The sequence below is a fragment of the Salvelinus alpinus genome, chromosome 29 (assembly GCF_045679555.1).
Source record: "Salvelinus alpinus chromosome 29, SLU_Salpinus.1, whole genome shotgun sequence".
In the NCBI taxonomy this organism is placed as follows: domain Eukaryota; kingdom Metazoa; phylum Chordata; class Actinopteri; order Salmoniformes; family Salmonidae; genus Salvelinus; species Salvelinus alpinus.
In genome coordinates, this window is record NC_092114.1 from 20,495,884 (window position 1) to 20,511,235 (window position 15,352).

General features: G+C 42.8%; 1 protein-coding gene across 1 annotated transcript in view; it reads right to left on the reverse strand.

Annotated features, from left to right (window-relative positions):
• Positions 1-14,480, reverse strand: part of cap2 (cyclase associated actin cytoskeleton regulatory protein 2) — a 32,584-nt gene extending 18,104 nt beyond the window's left edge. Inside the window, 3 exon segments of the mRNA XM_071375112.1 lie at positions 1,402-1,502; positions 1,717-1,841; positions 14,187-14,480. Coding sequence (XP_071231213.1) covers positions 1,402-1,502; positions 1,717-1,831 — 216 coding nt within the window. The 5' untranslated portion in view covers positions 1,832-1,841; positions 14,187-14,480.
• Positions 14,481-15,352: the final 872 nt, after the last annotated feature.

Genomic DNA, 15,352 nt, shown 5'->3' on the forward strand with positions numbered 1-15,352 from the left:
AGATTAATCTTAAATGTCGTTAAGATTTGGCTTGGTGACAACAGTTGCATATACAGTATCATTAAATCAAGTTACAGACCAAGTTTATCTCAATGGAAGTAGGGAAAACAGAGTAGTATAGCAGGACAGAGCAGTATAGCAGAACAGAGTAGTATAGCAGGACAGAGTAGTATAGCAGGACAGAGCAGTATAGCAGGACAGAGCAGTATAGCAGAACAGAGCAGTATAGCAGGACAGAGCAGTATAGCAGGACAGAGCAGTATAGCAGGACAGAGTAGTACAGCAGAACAGAGTAGTACAGCAGAACAGAGTAGTATAGCAGAACAGAGTAGTATAGCAGAACAGAGTAGTATAGCAGGACAGAGCAGTATAGCAGGACAGAGTAGTACAGCAGGACAGAGTAGTACAGCAGGACAGAGTAGTACAGCAGGACAGAGTAGTACAGCAGGACAGAGTAGTACAGCAGGACAGAGTAGTATAGCAGGACAGAGTAGTATAGCAGAACAGAGTAGTATAGCAGGACAGAGTATTATAGCAGGACAGAGTAGTATAGCAGGACAGAGTAGTATAGCAGGACAGAGTATTATAGCAGGACAGAGTAGTATAGCAGGACAGAGTAGTATAGCAGAACAGAGTAGTATAGCAGAACAGAGTAGTATAGCAGAACAGAGTAGTACAGCAGAACAGAGTAGTACAGCAGAACAGAGTAGTATAGCAGAACAGAGTAGTATAGCAGGACAGAGCAGTATAGCAGGACAGAGTAGTATAGCAGAACAGAGTAGTATAGCAGAACAGAGTAGTATAGCAGAACAGAGTAGTATAGCAGAACAGAGTAGTATAGCAGGACAGAGTAGTATAGCAGAACAGAGTAGTATAGCAGAACAGAGTAGTATAGCAGGACAGAGTAGTATAGCAGGACAGAGTAGTATAGCAGGACAGAGTAGTATAGCAGGACAGAGTAGTATAGCAGAACAGAGTAGTATAGCAGGACAGAGCAGTATAGCAGGACAGAGCAGTATAGCAGGACAGAGTAGTATAGCAGAACAGAGTAGGCAACTGTCTTATTTTCATCATCCATATTATCTTTTTGTGTGTTCTTATCTGCTGCTCTGGTACAAACATCCCTTTGAGTTTGTCAGTTAAGGCGCCTGCTTCATTTCATTTTCTGTAGACTAACAGTTTAAGCTAAAGACAAATACCAAATATAATGGCAGTGTGTTAACCAAGACAGCTGGTGTGTGTGTAAGTGAGAACATTTGAGGGATTTGGGGATTGAGGAGGAGACTTTGTGATCTTAATGGCACAGAGCCATTTCCCATTTGCGGCCTTGGCAAGACGCCACTCAAACACACAAGGATAGTCAGTCATATGCAATCACACACACACATTCCTGCCACTCACATGCTTCTCCACATCCTCTCCTATGGCACGGCTATTCTTCAAGTACTCTGACAACGGCCCCATCAGCAGCAGGTCAAAGGCCTCCATACACTGGGACTGACCTGGAGAGACAGGAGGAAGAAGGAGAAAACAATGCCCACAGAGGAGAGGTCAGGCGTTTTTCTACTACAGTATCTTTTCAGAGTTTTACATAGAATATGACATGTTTATAAACGTTCATTGGATAAAGTAGTGTTCCCAGTTGAACCTAGAACCTCACTACCCAATGCTATACACTGCTGTCACAGTCTGGACCACTACGTTTCTACTACTCACCTCCGTTGATCCCGTTACATTCCCCGTTGGCCATACCATTGGACACCTGCATGTTGACGGACACCTGCTCCACACGAATCACGGCCTGCTCCAGCCGCTGCACTAGCGTTTCCATGGCGACGGTCCTGGAACGAAGCAGATAAAGTCAGTGTACTGATATCCATCACTGGGGCTGTAACCAGGGTTGGTCATGTTCCCCATGACGTCTCTCTTCTGATTTCAAGATAAATGCAATACAACCCATGACTTTTCTTTTGTGTCTAGATTTATAGGGGTTGGCTAATTTGTAGGGTCAGAGGGACATTTGAAATGCTATAGGACACTTATGACACTGCAGACACCTAAAAACCCAAAACACGATAGGATTCGTAGGGCCCTGGTGAAAAGTAGTGCACTATAAAGGGAATAGGGTGCAATTTAGAACGCAGGCAGAGTTTTTCTGGACCTCTAGCCATCTGGTCCTTTGCCACAACTTCCGCTACACAATCAAGACTGTTGGAAAAGCATTCCAGGTGAAGCTGGTTGAGAGAATGCCAAGAGTGTGCAAAGCTGTCATCAAGGCAAAGGGTGGCTACATTGAAGAATCTCAAATATAACATATATTTTGATTTGTTTAACACTTTTTTGGTTACTACATGATTCCATATGTGTTATTTCATAGTGTTAATGTCTTTACTATTATTCTACAATGTTGAAAATAGTAAAAATAAAGAAAAACCCTTGAATGGGTAGGTGTGTCCAACTTTTGACTGGTACTGTATATATATATATATATATATATATATATATATATATACACATTAAGTAGTGCGCTGGACCATTACTACTCCTGTATGAGCACACTGAAATAGCCATCTGCAGAGCGGGGAGAAAAATTCAGCACCACCACCCCTAAACATCTTCCCGTGACCATGAGGAGAGAAGGAAAGATGGGGGCATTTCATGCATACAGAAACAGGGCATTGCTTTCAGTCATCGTCCATGAAAAACTTGCTGATCTATTGGTAGCCCTGTATACTTTAGTAGCAATATTTTTTTTTACCAGAGTTCTATGGTCAAAAGTAGTGCACTATAGCGGAGTCCAGGGATAGGGTGCCATTTGGGACTCAGCCATAGAAGTTCTCTTCTCTTAGTTGAGGAGAAACAGCATCTATCTGGTCACCTGATCCGGTTGTTATCAGTGGAGACTGACCTCATAGGCCAGGCCATTCGCCTGATTGTATTTCTTCCTCCAGCGTTAGCAAACCAATCCCCATGCAGGGATCGGCTCCAGTGATGTCACCGTCACACAGACTGGATTATGAGCCCTCCCTAACACACACACACACACAGACACACAAACACACAGACACACAGACACGCACACGGGTGCTGAGGGGAGGACGGCTCATAATAATGGCTGGAATGGAGTGGTATCAAACGCACTGAAACCATGTGTTTGATGTATCCGATACCATTCCACTAATTCTGTTCCAGCCATTACCACGAGCCCGTCCTCCCCAATTAAGGGGCCACCAACCTCCTGTGGTACACACACACGGATACAGAGACAAACACACACACTTCTCATAATCCAGTCTTATTATGATGGCGCCGGAGGTGATGGCTGCCGTTTTACGGGCTCCTTACCAATTGTGCTATTGTATGTGTTTTTTCCTGTTATTTATTTTGTACATAATGTTTCTGCCACCGTCTCTTATGACCGAAAAGAGATTCTGGATATCAGGACAGCGATTACTCACGTTGTACTGGACGAAGATTTTGTCTTTAACGAGTCGGACGCAAAGGATTTACTTCAGACACCCAACAAGGCCCAAATCCCCATCATTCGCGTGAAGAAGAGACAGAGATATTGGGGACGTAGGTCGGAGTGCCTTGTAAGTAATCCCCCTCTACCGTCAATTCTATTAGCCAACGTACAATCATTGGATAACAAAATGAATGAACTCAAATCAAGACTATCCTACCAACGGGACATTAACAACTGTAATATCTTATGTTTCACAGAGTCGTGGCTGAACGACAACATGGATAACATACAGCTGGCTGGGTTTTCGGTCTATCTGCAAGATAGAATACATGCCTCCGGTAAAACAACGGGGTGGTTGTCTGTGTCTATTTGTAAATAACAGCTGGTGCACAAAATCTAATATTAAGGAAGTCTCTAGGTTTTACTCGCCTGAGGTAAAGTATCTCATGATAAGCTGTAGACCACACTATTAAACAAGAGAGTTTTCATCTATATTTTTTTGTAGCTGACTATTTATCACCAAAGACTGAGGCTGGCACCAAGACGGCACTCAACGAGCTGTATAAGGCCATAATCAAACAAGAAAATCCTCATCCTGAGGCGGCGCTCCTCGTGGCCGGGGACTTTAATGCAGGGAAACTTAAATCCGTTTTACCTCATTTCTACCAGCATGTTAAATGAGCAACCAGAGGAAAAAACAAACAAACTCTACACCACTTTTACTCCACACACAGAGATGCGTACAAAGCTCTCCCTCACCCTCCATTTGGCAAATCTGACTATAACTATATCCTCCTGATTCCTGCTTTCAAGCAAAAACTAAAGCAGGAAGTACCAGTGACTCGCTCAATAAGTAAGTGGTCATATGACGCAGATGCTAAGCTAGCACAGACTGGAATATGTTGCGGGATTCTTCCGACGGCATTGAGGAGTACATCACATCAGTCACTGGCTTCATCAATAAGTGCATTGATGACTTCGTCCCCACAGTGACCGTACGTACATACGCCAACCAGAAGCCATGGTTTACAGGCAACATCCGCACTGAGCTAAAGGGTAGAGCTGCCGCTTTCAAGGAGCGGGACTCTAACCCGGAAGCTTATAAGAAATCCCGCTATGCCCTCCGACGAACCACCAAATAGGTAAAGTGTCAATACAGGACTAAGATCGAATCGGATTAAGATCGAATCGGACTACATCGGCTCCGACGCGCGTCGGATGTGGCAGGGCTTGCAAACTATTACGTACTTCAAAGTGAAGCACAGTCGAGAGCTGTCCAGTGACACGAGTCTACCAGACGAGCTAAATAACTTCTATGCTCGCTATAAGGCAAGCAACACTGAAGCATGCATGAGAACATAAGCTGTTCCAGGCGACTGTGTGATCACGCTCTCCATAGCCAATGTGAGTAAACAAGTCCACAAGGCCAGATGGATTACCAGGAGCCTGCGCTGACCAACTGGTAAGTGTCTTCACTGACATTTTCAATCTGTCCCTGACCGAGTCTGTAATACCAACATATTTCAAGCAGACCACCATAGTCCCTGTGCCCAAGAACCCCAAGGTAACCTGCCTAAATGACTACTGTCGTAGCATTGACTATCATTAAATGTGAAGACTGTATATTATCAAATCAATTCTCTGTGTAATTTAATTTCGCAATTAAAATAGTCATGTAACTTTAATTAACTAGGAAGTCAGGGCACCACGGAAAACGTTGTTTATAGAGTTTCAATTTCCCAAATATAACTCTTCAGATATTTTCATATCTTATCGATTACAGTCACTTACTGTATTACTACCTCAGTCATATTCTGAATGTCGCAAACCCTTGGATATCTGCACGAACCCTAATATAGATCATGAATCACACTTAAGTGTTTTAGTACTATATCTCTTGACACAATGATGAAAATAATCATGGCCTCTAAACCTTCAAGCTGCATACTGGATCCTATTTCAACTAAACTACTGAAAGAGCTGCTTCATGTGCTTGGCCCTCCTATGTTGAACATAATAACCGGCTCTCTATCCACCGGATGTGTACCAAACTCACTAAAAGTGGCAGTAATAAAGCCTCTCTTGAAAACGCCAAACCTTGACCCGGAAAATATAAAAAACTATCGGCCTATATCGAATCTTCCATTCCTCTCAAAAATGTTAGAAAAAGCTGTTGCGCAGCAACTCACTGCCTTCCTGAAGACAAACAATGTATACGAAATGCTTCAGTCTGGTTTTAGACCCCATCATAGCACTGAGACTGCACTTGTGAAGGTGGTAAATGACCTTTTAATGGCGTCAGACCGAGGCTCTGCATCTGTCCTCGTGCTACTAGACCTTAGTGCTGCCTGACACCATCGATCACCACATTCTTTTGGAGAGACTGGAAACCCAAATTGGTCTACACGGACAAGTTCTGGCCTGGTTTAGATCTTATCTGTCGGAAAGATATCAGTTTGTCTCTGTGAATGGTTTGTCCTCTGACAAATCAACTGTACATTTCGGTGTTCCTCAAGGTTCCGTTTTAGGACCACTATTGTTTTCACTATATATTTTACCTCTTGGGGATGTTATTCAAAAACATAATGTTAACTTTCACTCCTATGCGGATGACACACAGCTGTACATTTCAATGAATCATGGTGAAGCCCCAAAATTGCCCTCGCTAGCAGCCTGTGTTTCAGACATAAGGAGGTGGATGGCTGAAAACGTTCTACTTTTAAACTCGGACAAAACAGAGATGCTTGTTCTAGGTCCCAAGAAACAAAGAGATCTTCTGTTAAATCTGACAATTAATCTTGATGGTTGTAAAGTTGTCTCAAATAAAACTGTGAAGGACCTCGGCGTTACTCTTGACCCTGATCTCTCTTTTGACGAACATATCAAGACTGTTTCAAGGACAGCTTTTTTCCATCTACGTAACATTGCAAAAATCTGAAATTTTCTATCCAAAAATGATGCAGAAAAATTAATCCATGCATTTGTTACTTCTAGGTTAGACTACTGCAATGCTCTACTTTCCGGCTACCCGGATAAAGCACTAAATAAACTTCAGTTAGTGCTAAATACGGCTGCTAGAATCCTGACTAGAACCAAGAAATTTGATCATATTACTCCAGTGCTAGCTTCCCTACAACTGGCTTCCTGTTAAGGCAAGGGCTGATTTCAAGGTTTTACTGTTAACCTATAAAGCGTTACATGGGCTTGCTCCTACCTATCTTTCCGAGTTGGTCCTGCCGTACATACCTACACGTACGCTACGGTCACAAGACGCAGGCCTCCTAATTGTCCCTAGAATTTCTAAGCAAACAGCTGGAGGCAGGGCTTTCTCCTATAGATCTCAATTTTTATGGAACGGTCTGCCTACCCATGTGAGAGACGCAGACTCGGTCTCAACCTTTAAGTCTTTACTGAAGACTTATCTCTTCAGTAGGTCATATGATTGAGTGTAGTCTGGCCCAGGAGTGTGAAGGTGAACGGAAAGGCTCTGGAGCAACGAACCACCCTTGCTGTCTCTGCCTGGCCGGTTCCCCTCTCTCCACTGGGATTCTCTGCCTCTAACCCTATTACAGGGGCTGAGTCACTGGCTTACTGGTGCTCTTTCATGCCGTCCCTAGGAGGGGTGCGTCACTTGAGTGGGTTGAGTTACTGACGTGATCTTCCTGTCTGGGTTGGCGCCCCCCTTGGTTTGTGCTGTGGTGGAGATCTTTGTTGGCTATACTCGGCCTTGTCTCAGGATTGTAAGTTGGTGGTTGAAGATATCCCTCTAGTGGTGCGGGGGCTGTGCTTTGGCAAAGTGGGTGGGGTTATATCCTTCCTGTTTGGCCCTGTCCGGGGGTATCGTCGGATGGGGCCACAGTGTCTCCTGACCCCTCCTGTCTCAGCCTCCAGTATTTATGCTGCAGTAGTTTATGTGTCGGGGGGCTAGGGTCAGTTGGTTATATCTGGAGTACTTCTCCTGTCTTATCCAGTGTCCTGTGTGAATTTAAGTATGCTCTCTCTAATTCTCTCCTTCTCTCTTTCTTTCTCTCTCTCGGAGAACCTGAGCCCTAGGACCATACGTCAGGACTACCGGGCATGATGACTCCTTGCTGTCCCCAGTCCACCTGGCCTTGCTGCTGTTCCAGTTTCAACTGTTCTGCCTGCGGTTATGGAACCCCTACCTGTCCCAGACCTGCTGTTTTCAACTCTTAATGATTGGCTATGAAAAGCCAACTGACATTTATTCCTGATTATTATTTGACCATGCTTGTCACTTATGAACATTTTGAACATCTTGGCCATGTTCTGTTATAATCTCCACCCGGCACAGCCAGAAGAGGACTGGCCACCCCTCATAGCCTGGTTCCTCTCTAGGTTTCTTCCTAGGTTTTGGCCTTTCTAGGGAGTTTTTCCTAGCCACCGTGCTTCTACACCTGCATTGCTTGCTGTTTGGGGTTTTAGGCTGGGTTTCTGTACAGCACTTCGAGATATTAGCTGATGTACGAAGGGCTATATAAAATAAACTTGATTTGATTTGATGAATCAGCGATATACAAATTGGCTTAATTATTTATTTACTAACTTACTTCATCAATCACAGAATTACATAGACACTAGAGGTCGATTAATCGAAATGGCCGATTAATTAGGGCCGATTTCAAGGTTTCATAACAATTATTATTATTTTTTTTCAATTTTTTTATACCTTTATTTAACTAGGTAAGTCAGTTAAGAACACATTCTTATTTTCAATGACGGCCTAGGAACGGCCTCCGCCGACTTAATTTCTCATCGAATCACAGCCTACTTCTCCAAACGGGTGATGATTTAACAAGCGCATTTGCGAAAAAAGCACTGTCGTTGCACCAATGTGTACCTAACCATAAACATCAATGCCTTTCTTTAAAATCAATACACAAGTATATATTTTTAAACCTGCATATTTAGTTAATATTGCCTGCTAACATGACTTTCTTTTAACTAGGGAAATTGTGTCACTTCTCTTGCGTTCCGTGCAAGCAGTCAGGGTATATGCAGCAGTTTGGGCTGCCTGGCTCGTTGCGAACTGTGTGAAGACCATTTCTTCCTAACAAAGACCGTATTTAATTTGCCAGAATTGTTTCATAATTATGACATAACATTGAAGGTTGTACAATGTAACAGCAATATTTAGACTTAGGGATGCCATCCGTTAGATAAAATACGGAACGGTTCCGTATTTCACTGAAAGAATAAACGTTTTGTTTTTGAAATGATGGACTTCCTGACAGGCTGCCCCCAGGTGGTAAAGGTAGGTAACAACACATCTGCCATGCTGATCCTCAACACATGGGCCACTCAGGGGTGCATGCTCAGTCCTCTCCTTTACTCCCTGTTCACCCATGACTGCATGGCCAAGCACGACTCCAACACCATCATTTTATTTATTTTATTTTTTATTTTACCGTTATTTTACCAGGTAAGTTGACTGAGAACACGTTCTCATTTGCAGCAACGACCTGGGGAATAGTTACAGGGGAGAGGAGGGGGATGAATGAGCCAATTGTAAACTGGGGATTATTAGGTGACCGTGATGGTTGAGGGCCAGATTGGGAATTTAGCCAGGACACCGGGGTTAACACCCCTACTCTTACGATAAGTGCCATGGGATCTTTAATGACCTCAGAGAGTCAGGACACCCGTTTAACGTCCCATCCGAAAGACGGCACCCTACACAGAGCAGTGTCCCCAATCACTGCCCTGGGGCATTGGGATCTTTGTTTAGACCAGAGGAAAGAGTGCCTCCTACTGGCCCTCCAACACCACTTCCAGCAGCACCTGGTCTCCCATCCAGGGACTGACCAGGACCAACCCTGCTTAGCTTCAGAAGCAAGCCAGCAGTGGTATGCAGGGTGGTATGCTGCTGGCATTAAGTTTGCTGACGACACAACAGTGGTAGGCCTGATCACCGACAACATTGAGACAGCCTATAGGGAGGAGGTCAGAGAGCCGGCAGGGTGGTGCCAGGATAACAACCTCTCCCTCTACGTGATCAAGACAAAGGAGATGATTGTGGACTACAGGAAAAGAAGGACCGAGCAAGCGCCCATTCTCATCGACGGGGCTGTAGTGGAGCAGGTTGAGAGCTTCAAGTTCCTAGGCGTCCACATCACCAACAAACGGACATGGTCCAAACACATCAAGACAGTTGTGAAGAGGGCACTACAGTGCCTATTCCTCCTCAGGAGACTGAAAAGATTTGGCATGGATCCTCAGATCCTCAAAAAGTTATACAGCTGCACCATTGAGAGCATCCTTACTGGTTGCATCACCACCCGGTATGGCAACTGCTCAGCCTCCGACCGCAAGGCACTACAGAGGGTAGTGCGTACGGCCCAGTACATCACTGGGGTCAAGCCTCCTGCCATCCAGGACCTCTATACCAGGCAGTACTGGAGTGCCAAGTCTAGGTCCAAAAGGCTTTCTAACAGTTTCTACCTCAAAGCCATAAGACTCCTGCAGCTAATAAAATGACTACCAGGACTATTTGCATTGCCAACCCCCCACCATCATTTTTATGCTGCTGCTACTCTCTGTTTATTATCCATGCATAGTCACTTTGTCTACCTACATGTAGATATTACCTAAATTACCTCAACTAACCTATGCCCCCGCACATTGACTCTGTACCGGTACCCCCTCTATATAGCCTCCCTACTGTTATTTTATTGTTGCTCCTTATTTATTTATTTATTATTACAATTTTTATTCAAATTCTTTTTTTTAACTTCAGTTTATTTTAGTAAATCTTTTTTTCTTTTTTTTTCTTAAAACTGCATTGTTGGTTAAGGGCTTGTAAGTAGGCATTTCACTGTATTCGGCACATGTGACAAATAACATTTGATTTGATTTTTTTGACCTTGAACAGTCTAGTTCAGTCCAGTTGGGCAGAGAAGGCACTGTGCTGTGCATCCCTACCTCACCTACACTTCAACATGATAACATCCCTCACCAGTACTTTAATAAGAAGCAGAAGAGGTTCAGCCAGTCCCTGTGTTGACCATGCATCAGCCTTCCTCCTAGCTATCTGCTACAGTAGGACCTAGCAGCTAGCACATTCATTAGTGATCTGAAGTGTGCAGTAGGCCTCACACCAGCAGTGCTGTGAGTGCAATAATTCCTTGGTGGTGGATGGGAGGTGCAGCCTGGGCGTATGCTATTAATCACTCCAGAGAATTCTCCCAGCAGTGCCAAATATTTAACATGGGCTTCACTGTCTATTTATGCAGGCTGCCAGACAGTACAGGGCCCTAGAGTCTGTAGCCAGCCACTGGAGACCTCGGGTTTGGTTTGAGGTCTTCAAACTGGATGTTTGAAAGTTATTTAGACACCCTTGGAAGACAGTGGAAGTTGAAAGACAAATGTGTCTTTGTTGTTAAAACAACTGTGTACAGAATGTTGGGGAATAAAACCATCTCAGATCTGCAGATTTTGCTGCGAAGAGACAATCATTAGAGGAATATCTGTTATTAGCCCCATATACCTTGTTTCTGGTAAGAGGTTCAGGAACAGCTGAAAAATCACAACTGTAATTTAAAATTAACCCTACAAATAGCACTATTGTGAGATTTGAAAAGCCATAGTCAATCAATCAACAATATAAATCTCTACTCATTCAAGGGTTTTTCTTTATTTTTACATTGTAGAAAAATAGAAGACATCAAAACTATGAAATAACACATATGGAATCATGTAGCAACCGAAAAAGTGTTAAACAAATCAAAATAGATTTTATATTTGAGATTCTTCAAAGTAGCCATCCTTTGCCTTGATGACAGCTTTGCACACTCTATAGATCATGAGCTTTTAATCACACCTTTCAGCTACTCTCAGCCAATCCCACCTATCTCCATAAACCCACCTCTCAGCTACTCTCAGCCAATCCCACCTATCTCCATAAACCCACCTCTCAGCTACTCTCAGCCAATCCCACCTATCTCCATAAACCCACCTCTCAGCTACTCTCAGCCAATCCCACCTATCTCCATAAACCCACCTCTCAGCTACTCTCAGCCAATCCCACCTATCTCCATAAACCCACCTCTCAGCTACTCTCAGCCAATCCCACCTATCTCTGTAGACTACCCTCTTTTGATTTCCATGTGCCATATGAAAAAAAAGTACCATGTATGTAAAATGTCTGTATATGTAACAAAATGTAAAATAAAGTTACTTTTGTCCTCTAAAGACAGCCTAATAAATAAAAACATACAAATAACCCAATATGTAATGACAATGTAACTTGATCAGGGTGATTCCTTAAAATCATATATCTTTGGACTGTGTGTATAATAATGACTGATAGGTGGAGGCATTCTCTAAGTACTGGTCCAGAGTCCATTTTTGTGCTTGTGCTCCAATGGGTGAGATAAGGTATAAGAGGCAGGGAAAGCTGATCTTAGATCAGTGGACAGAGTTGACTGCTCACTAGCATACATAACACTGAATATCTGATCATAGAGTGTATGAGCCACAATTGACCTACCTTTATTCCAAAATATCAAGATGTCTATAGTTGTAAATAAAGACATTGGACAAGCCTTGCAACATGCTATAAAACAGAGTACAGTCTGCCACTGTATTTGCCCCAGCCCTATTCATAATTTGTTTCACCAGAAGATATGTTGAAAACATTAACATTGAAAACTGTGTGAATGCAACAGCTAGAATCTGGCACAGTGTGACTTGATTAGCATCTCTTCGCCATTGTGAGTTTGCCAAAGTCTCCATGGCGATAGAAAGCATAGCGAATGCCATTTTAGCTCTTTCACTGTTGGACCCCAGCTATACAGTGTTACTGTAAGTTATTTGTATAAAGTGATTGAGGGGAAAGAGCCAGGACAGGATTTGAACCCCAGCCTGGTCTCATAGACTAGACATAACATAGTAAATGTATTCTGTGATACTCAAATTAGTGTGATATGTTTCGTTTGATAAGGTTACATAAACAGATAATTACTTAAACTAACGTAGGGTGATTGGTCAGGGTGGATGGGTGGGCGACCCAAAGTTTGCGAGTTCGAATCTCATCATGGACAACTTCAGCATTTTAGCTAATTACCAACTGTTCAACTACTTACTACTTTTTTGCTACTTTTCAACTACTTAGCATGTTAGTTAACCCTTCCCCTAACCCTAACCTTAACCCAACTCCTAAATGTAACCCTAACCTTAACCCTAACCCCTAGCCAACGAGCTAACGTTAGCCACCTAGCTGGAATTCATAACATATCATACGCTTTGCAAATTCAGAACATATTGTATGTTTTTCAAATTCGTAACGTATTGTATAGTTTGTAAATTTGTAACATATTGTATGTTTAGTAAATTCGTAACATATAATACAAATTGTAATTCATAACGCATTATACGAAATGGGTAATGGACATCCACAAATGAATACATACCATACGAAACGTAACATATCATACTAAATGGAGTGTCTCTGATTTACTTACAGAATAATATGAAATGCTCTGAGACCAGGTTGAACCCTGAGGTTAGAGGGTTTCGAGAAATTGTTTTCTTAGTAAACAAAGCACCTAACAATTGTCTGACCAAGGGGAGGGATTTGGACCCAACAGCTGTGAAAGACAGACATCGGTGGTGTGTTATTATTCTACTGAAATGAGAATGCCATTATACTTAAGAATCACCATAGGGTCTCATAACTCTATGCCCTGGGTATCTGATCTCAGGGCTATATTGGGCCCCTGCTTCAAGCTAGTGGTGCTGATTTCCTGTCATCTATTCTAAGTTGGAAGGTTCTATGGTTGGTGCTTGATAGGCCTATAAGGTCTTTGGGCTAAGGACCATTTCATTCTTAGACATGATGATGGCCCTTCATAAAAAACATCTAGATCTGAAACTTGAGTTTTGTCAAGAGAGTGAGAGAGAGATCTGAAAACTCGTATACTTATAGAGCTTATGAATTGTACATTTTAGAGTAATAATCTATCTATACCAATATGGAAATATTCAGCAGGCTAACACGTGAGAATTGAATAATAATATAAACAACATTTCTAAATATCAACATAAACTGTCAACATTCATAATGTTCCCTGAAGGTTCATTCAAGGTTGGTGTGACACATGTGCACTGATCCTGTGCGACAACTATGTATGTTATGTTCATGTGTCCTCACATAGATAACAAGGTATGAGGTATGACAATAGCGTCAGGTGACAGGTCATTTCGACTCGGCGCCACACACTACACCATAATAATAAAACAAATGTTGACATGTCATCCTTTACACTTTCATCCTGCGTCATTGGCATGCTGCATTGTATAGGCTATACCGTTGTCATCACATACACAAATAACAATGTCATCGACATACAAAATACTAAAATTCGTATATTCTAGCAGTTACTGTAGCAATACCTGTTTGACGCAATACCTGTTTTCTAGAATAACAAAACGCCGCAAATACGCAATGGTCTAACTAGCCATACAAACACAAAGACAAGACACACATATATAATATGGAAAGGGCGATTGTTCAGACCTTTGTGGCTATCGGTGTCTTCCTTTCTCGTGCCAATACAGCGAATAGTATAACCGCACGCGTTTCTGAGGCGAGCCATCTACAAACGTGCCGCCCCAGTCCCCACCTCTCTGCCGCTCTCCCTCCCATTCCCATCTCGTCAGAAATATAACAATCGTTAAAAAACAAACTAACCAACAGACTTACCTTCGATAGGTCCCTATCAAATCCTGGCGTAGTGTTTTATTTCGCTTTTGTAATGTCCTTTTGTAATGTCTCGTTCCTACGTCTGCCGCTTCACCCAGCCTCCCTGTCAGTCAATCGCGCAGATAACCCTAAACTTCCGGGACTTCCAAATTAAGCAACATTTGTGAACCTGATAACGCAGTTGAGTGAGTGGACCACTGGCAAAGTACCAGTCGGTGCCTCCAGTCTTTCTCTCCCCCTTGCCTGGTCTTGAGGAGCAGTGGTGGGAGCCCCAGACACCTAGACTAAGTATGGAACGTCTGATTGACGTCTAATGTTGTGTAGGCTGGCAATGGTCTTACCCTATGACTCAAAGGATAGTGCTGTGTGGACATTCAAATTATAAAAGCTAGTCATATGAAAATTGTATATTAACATTATCATCATCCTCATCCTCTCCAATATCATAAAGTTGCCCACTGGGCAAAAACTAATTGAATCAATGTTGTTTCCACATCATTTTAACCACAAAAATGTATGTGATGATGTTAAATCAATGTGAAAAACTAATTGGATTTGCAAAAAGTCATCAACGTAAGGGGATTGTTATTTATTTTTTACCCAACTTTTAACCTAAATTAAGATTTTGGGGGCGAATTTCACCTTGAATTCACAATAGTTGACAACTCAAACAAATGTAAATCAAAACTAGACGTTGAACTGACGTCTGTGCCCAGTGTGCAGGGATCATTATGTGCTGATATAATCACTGGTTATAGCTTTCTCACGTCAACTCAAATAAAACTGGGAGCAAGTTTTAACAAGGCCATTCACTGTGCCCCTGATTATGTTAACGGCACCTACTACTGTCTGTCTGTCACATCCCAATTCACAACCTGCCTCTGAATTCCATCATGGCGGACGTCAGATGCCATGGAAGCCGTAGTGATGTCACGTGAAAGGCCTCTATCTCTGCTGTGTCATGGCAGCTGCCTGAGTTACACTGTAGGCTGAAATAGACCATCTGTGTCCCAAATGGCACCCGGTTCCCTATGCAGTGCACTACTTTGACCAGAAAAGGGTACCATGCTGCCTCGTGCCATGTTAGGGAGGAGAGGGTAGGGATCTTTTATTGATTAGAAAAGCCTCTGAATCATTGATAGGCTTCCACAGAGCACTCCATTCCC